This window comes from Kryptolebias marmoratus, linkage group LG23 (assembly GCF_001649575.2).
Source record: "Kryptolebias marmoratus isolate JLee-2015 linkage group LG23, ASM164957v2, whole genome shotgun sequence".
Lineage (NCBI taxonomy): Eukaryota > Metazoa > Chordata > Actinopteri > Cyprinodontiformes > Rivulidae > Kryptolebias > Kryptolebias marmoratus.
The window spans coordinates 14,095,546-14,102,157 of record NC_051452.1 but is presented as its reverse complement, the minus strand read 5'-3'; the positions used below and the strand labels follow the sequence as shown (position 1 = coordinate 14,102,157).

The window sequence follows — 6,612 nt, the reverse complement described above, 5'->3', positions numbered from 1 at the left end:
CAGCCAAGATACTGCGCAGAACCCTCAAGCTCCCAGGCCTCTGGTAGAGGACCCGAGCTCAGAGGATGAAACAAAGACCACCCGCGGAGGGTGAAAAGGGAATTATATATATATATATATATATATATATATATATATTTGTATAAGTTTAGTTGTATACTTAGTTAGATGGACACAAGAAGTCACCAGGCAAATGGTCTGACCTACGTCATTCTGCAGTGGTCTACCTTATCCTCCCTATTGTCAGGATTTGGGGTTTTGTTTGGTTTGTTCTTTGTTTCTTTTTGGGGGTTTTGTTTCTTTTATTTTATTATTTAGTTGTCTGGGTTTTGTTTAGTCCCTGTTCTTTGTGTCTTTGTTTCTTGGCATTTTCCACTTGTCCTCAGTCAGCACTTGTTTTATCTGTCATGTCCACCTCCACCTGCCCGCAATTGTAATCACTCACATGTGCCCACTTACCATAATTATCCTTTGTCTTTAAAATCTGGTCATCTCCTCCACTTACTCGCTGGTTCATTGTTTTGTTGTGTCATAGTTGTCTTGCTCTTGGCTTTGTTCTTTGGATTTAGTTAATGTTTTGTATTGCTGCCTCGTCAACTTTTTGTTTTTGTTCTCTTTTATTTTAATAAATTAGTTTCTTTTTAAGATGAGTCTGCACACTGGGTTTGCCTCCTTCTCCTTTACACCTGATACCTGTGGTCGACCTTCCCTTATTGTCCTACCTCAGATTGAAGAATCCACCTTGCGCCATACCCTTTGTTTTTGAATTAACCCTTTGTGACTTTGTTGGAATTTATCTCAAACCTCTTTGGAATACCTCTTCATGATGGACATTGTTTGGTGCGAATCACCAACTATGGAACCAGTGTAATGGAAAACCTTTATATTATGCTCCTGATGAAATGATTGTCTTATATAGAGATGTTCTAATTTGTTGTTTAACTGTGTTTAGATATAGTTAAACAGCATCTGTTAGGGCAAAGTGCTTGTTTCGCTGGGACATCACTATCCAGAGAGTTTTATTCCTAATGTATCTTCTGGTTTGTAAATCAGTGAAAATGAGAAAAAAATCTGAAAACAAAGTTTGAAGAGAATAAGGCTGTGTAACATTTTGCGTTCCACATTTTTAAGTTTTGTAGTGAACAATTTTAAATTGTAAAATCATTTTAGCCTAAATATAGGCCTATAAGCCTAATTCTATTGTCTGAAAATGATACCTACACCTTGTATGGGTGAGCTGTTAGTTGTCAGTGGAATTCGATTTGAATAAATCCTGACCTGAGAGTTTCCAGGTGACAGTGTGGACTCCTAAGGGCAGCAGAAAGCAGCTTCACTCCTGCATCCCGCAGATTGTTGTTACTCAGGTCCAGTTCTTTGAGAGAGGAGGACTGGGAACTGAGGACTGAGGACAGAACTTCACAGCTTCTCTCTGACAGGTTACAGCAACTCAGTCTGAAGAGACAAAACAGATTTAAAATATTAGATTTCTGATGTAAAATAAATACATTGCATATTGAACATTCACAAAAAGACAACTTAAAAAATCTTCACATTGTGAACAAGTTTATGTGGCCTTCATACACAACAAATGAGTGAAACAATTCTGGTTTATGGTAATCTTTAGAAATCATCAAACCTGTTATTTGGTTTTCCTACATTCCTTTTCTTATGTAATAACAACTGTAACATTCATCCACATCACATCTGACAAAGACTGGAAAGAAAGAACAGCAGTGATTGAAGAAATTATGGTAAAATGGTAAATGGCCTGAACTTGTTTAGCGCTTTATCTAGTCCAACCCAAAGCGCTTTACACTACAATCACTCTTTAACCTATTCATCCACATTGTAGCAACAGGTGCCTTGGAGGAGACTGACAGAAGTGAGGCTGCCATTACACCAGCACCACCGAGCCCTTTGACCACCACCAGTGGGCAAGGCAGGTGAAGTGTCTTGCCCAAGGACACAACAGCTGAGACAGATGGAGCGGAGGTTCAAATCAGCAACCCACCACATTAGTTATAAATCTTGAATTATAGAGGAGCCTGGTGTGTAGTAGTAACATCACAGGACTCAAAAGTATTAAACACCCTCCTAAATTTATCTTTAAACCTATTTTTGTTCACACATTTGTTAATAGACACAGTTACACACCAAATGGTCTCAGTCTAAGACTGAGTTCAATCAAATTACATTATCATTTTTAAATCACTCAGATTCTGAGTTATTAGAAATAATATTTTAGTTTATTGTAATTTCACATTTTTCTGCATATCTGCATTGTGATTATATGTTCAGTAAGAACTTCAATCTGTGTTTTTTCCTGTCAAAAGAGTTATATATTATTGTTGTGTTGCTAAAGATTTTACCCACATATCTGTAAGAACAGTTTACTTGTGTTAATATTGCCTGTTCTGATAAAAAATCATTAAACTGTGATGGACAATAAAAGGTTCCTGACCTGAGAGTTTCCAAATGACAGAGTGGACTCTTCAGCCCAACAGACAGCAGCTGGATTCCCAAATCCTGCAGGTTGTTGTTACTCAGGCCCAGTTCTTTGAGACCGGAGGACTGGGAGCTGAGGACTGAGGACAGAACTTCACAGCTTTTCTTTGATAGGTTGCAGCAATTCAGTCTGAGGGGACAATGAGAAAATAAAGACTTGAAACTAAAACTAGAAAGAAATGTTTTCGTGAAAAGGCAGTGTGAATGCTGACTGCTGAATGACTTTGCTGAAACAGGTTAATGAATTACATCAGTCTTATTGAGTTAATAAAGCTTAAAGAAGAGGGACATTAGCTAAAGGCTAAAACAGCTAATTAAAACAGCTAATTAAATTATTAAATTAATTAACTACAAGTAGCAAAACACTACATAAAAGCCAAAAGTAGTAAAATGATAGCTAATCCAGGGGGCACTTTCCTCGATGCCCATGCAATGTTACAAAGGCATGTCAACCAAAACAGACCAGGAACATCCAGAGCCTTAGAACTCTGAGCGGCTCACGTTCACCCGGAGCCCTGTCACCATGGAGCTTTTTAACTACTTCGGCAACATCAGCCCCAGTTATGGACAGACTGACACCAAAGTCCCAGCTTCTCAGCTTTCTCCATAGAAGATGTACAGGTGGGAATAAAAAAAGTCCTTGAAGTATTTCTTTCACTGCCGGATGACATCACTGGTTGATGTCAAGTCAAGTCAAATGAAATTTATTTATATAGCACTTTTCAGCAACAAGGCAGTTCAAAGTGATCTACAGCATGAAAACACACACAACAATAAAACAAGCTAAACTGAATTGATCTAAAACACGAGCTAAGATAATCTAAATAAAATCATGAAAATCATGTAAAGAGCATCCTACCTCCACTATGCACAGTGTTGGTAAAGCACTGCTTTAGCTGCCTAAGACTTTGCCAGAACCTTCTCTATTCAAGCGCTCACCGAATTCCTCCCACACCCGAGCCTTTGCCTTAGCATTAGAAAGGGCTGCAACTCGCTTGACAAGCAAATACCTCTCACCTGCCTCTGGAGTCCTGCTTGATACCACTGCTTCTTCAGCTTGATGGCCTTCCATATCTGGGGTGTCCACCACCAGGTCTTGGTGCCCTGTGCACTTATGGACACCCTTAAGCTGCCCTCTACCAGGGAAAACTCCAATGCATAGGCACCATGCTGCAGGGCTATAAATAGGCCCACACCAGCCAGGCAACTTATGTCATAGACAACTCAAGAGTGGAATAAGCTCCAGCCCCTCTGAATGAGATTAGTTCCAGAACACATGCTGTGCGTGAGGTCAGCCCAACTACATCTAGTGAGTTCCTCTCAACCTCACACACAATCTCAGGCTCCTTCCCCACCAGAGATTTGACATTCCATGTCCCAAGAGCCAGCTTTGGTAAGCTAGGGTCAACGCGCCAAGACCCCTGCTTTTGGCTGACCCCAATAGCACATTGCACCGGGCCCATATGGCCCCTCCTTCAGGTGGTGGGCCCACAGGAAGGCAAAATAGCTTATTCAAGCTGAGCCCAATCAAATCCAGTCACTAGATACATTGCTGATGAGCCCCACGCCCAGGAGGGGGAGGGGACTAACTACTTTACTTTAAAAGTAAAATACTTTACTTTTAAGGTAAAATACTTTACGTTTAAAGGTAAAGGGAAACTGTTTAATTTTTGAAAAGTAAATTTGCATTAATTTGTGTAGTGCAATTAAAACTTCCTGACCTGAGAGTTTCCAAGTGACAGTGTAGACTCCTCAGAGCAGCAGAAAGCAGCTTTACTTCTGATTCTTGTAGATTGTTGTTACTTAGGTCCAGTTCTTTGAGTCTGCTGGACTGAGAGCTGAGAACCGAGGACAGAACTTCACAGCTTCTCTCTGATAGGTTACAGTAACTCAGTCTGAAGAGAAAAACAGAATTAAAACTTTAGATTTGTGATAAAAAAAACTACAACCCCTGGGCAGCAGAAGGCAGTGTGTCTCTCCTGTGGGTCCTAAGTATAAGTAAATGGTGAGGGTTGTGTCAGGATGGGCATATGGCATAAATTATTTTGCCAAAACATACATGCTAGTTCATCTAAATGACACCATACTGGTTTGGTCGATGAACAACTTAACAATGACTGCCACCATTGCTGTAGATAAACAGGGTGCCTGTGAAAATTCTACAACTGTTAGTCAAAGTCCAAGAGGTGGGAAACATCCTAGGAGACAGAGGATGAAGAGGAAAGTCAAGAGTGTAGGACTGAGGGAGAAACTCTAAATGTAGGGACAATTGCCGGCAAGGGTACAGAGCTTGCTGACATGATGCAGAGAAGAAAGGTAGATTTATTATGTTTGCATAAGTGAAAGAGCAGCAAGGTCCTCAGCATTAGTGAAAGGTTTAAGCTATTATACCATGGTGTGAATTGGAAGAGAAGGGGAGCAGGGGTGGTACTGAAGGAGAAGTTTGTAGAGGTGAAAAGCATGCCAGATAGGGTGATGTGTCTGAAGGTAGAAATCGAAGGTCTGATGTTAAATGTTGTCTGTGGTTATGCTCCACAGGTGTGATGTGACATTGAAGAGAAAAATAAATTCTGGAAGGATCTAGATCAGGGGTGTGCAATCCTGGTCCTCAAGGGCCACTATCCTGCATGTTTTACTTCTTTCTTTACTCCAACACACCTGATTCAGTGGTTAAATGACCTCTTCATGTTCTGCAGAAGCCTGTTAATAACCATTTCATTCAAATCAGGTGTGTTGGAGCAGAGGAACAAATAAAACATGCAGGATAGTGGCCCTCGAGGACCAGAATTGACCAGGATTGAAGAAGGGGGTGTCAGTCAGACCTTATGAAATACCGGTGAAATTGTTTAATTGATTATTCGATAGCATTTTTGAGAGCGAGAAAATGCCTGAAGAATGGAGAAGTTTGCTGTTGCCAATTTTAAGAACAAGGTGATGAGCAGAGTTGTAGCAACTACAGGGGAATTAAGTTGATGAGCCACACAATGAAGATCTGGGATAAAGTTGTGGAAGATGGACTTAGACAAGATACGACTATTTGTGAGCAGCAGTATGGTTTCCTACCAACAAAGACCGTAGCAGATGCCATCTTTGTTTTGAGGATACTAATGGAGAAGTAGAGGAAGGGCCAGAAAAAACTTCATTGTGTCTTTGTGGATTTTTAAAAAGCATATAACAGGGTGCCAAGGGAAGAGCTGTGGTGTTGTATAAAGAAATCTGGAGTGGCAAAGAAGTATTTTAGCCTATGATGTTTTCAGATGACATTGTGATCTGTGGTGAGAAAGGGGAACAGATGGAAGGAAACTTGGAGAGGTAGAGGTATGCACTTGAAAGAAGAAGAATGACAGTCAGCCGTAGCAAGGCAGAGTACATGTGTGTGAATGAGAGAGAGGCAGGTGGAACAGTGAGGCTACAAGGAGCAGAGGTCACAAAGGTGCAGGACTTCAAGTACTTAGGGTCAACTCTCCATGAAAACAGGAAGTGTAGTAAAGAGGTGAAGAAGAGAGTCCAGGTAAGATGGAGTGGATGGAGAAAAGTGTCAGAAGTGGTGTGTGCAGGGGTGGAAATTAAAAATTTTGACAAAATTTTTTACCAGCCACTATTTTTTGTTGTGACAAAAAGTTATTTCATATGATGATGATGATGATCGACGCGGGTGGAAGCAGTTGTGGTGCCCTACAAGCTGACTACTCTTGAAAAACAGAAAATAAAATAGCTTCTCATCACACCTAATTGGTGTTATACTGCATGTAATCTGTAGTGGATCGAGTGCATTATATGGGTTTGCAGTGAACTGTTGTAATATTTTTACGCGGGTTTTCTCCACCTAAAGTGGTATTTCGCTTTTATCTAAATAACATTCAGGTCAAATGTTATTTAGATAATTAATTTTCCAACAACAACCAGTTAATTTACCAACAAGTCTTTAACTGTGTTTATTCCTCTCATCATGGACAATAAGTCCTCTGAATTTGAAGACATTTTTTTTTTTTTTTTTGCAAAAGTTACCAGGGGGAACCAAATATTTCAGCCATCTGAAATAATCGGTTCCCCCTCTAAAACATAGGACAAAAATAATTTACCAACAAGTCCTTAACTGTGTTTATT

The 6,612-nt window shown here is 40.2% G+C and overlaps 2 protein-coding genes across 15 annotated transcripts in view; one reads left to right on the top strand and one right to left on the bottom strand.

Moving 5' to 3' along the window:
• The window catches only part of LOC108242155 (NACHT, LRR and PYD domains-containing protein 12-like), a 608,460-nt gene that overhangs the window by 365,801 nt on the left and 236,047 nt on the right, over positions 1-6,612 (top strand). The window lies entirely within an intron of this gene.
• LOC108249966 (NACHT, LRR and PYD domains-containing protein 12-like) overlaps positions 1-6,612 on the bottom strand; it is a 417,931-nt gene that overhangs the window by 397,157 nt on the left and 14,162 nt on the right. For both annotated transcript variants that reach the window (XM_037973806.1, XM_037973807.1), the window contains exons 9-11: positions 4,227-4,400; positions 2,462-2,635; positions 1,279-1,452 (exon numbers count right to left, since the gene is read on the bottom strand). In XM_037973806.1, the coding sequence (XP_037829734.1) occupies positions 1,279-1,452; positions 2,462-2,635; positions 4,227-4,400 (522 nt within the window). The remainder of the gene's footprint in view (positions 1-1,278; positions 1,453-2,461; positions 2,636-4,226; positions 4,401-6,612) is intronic.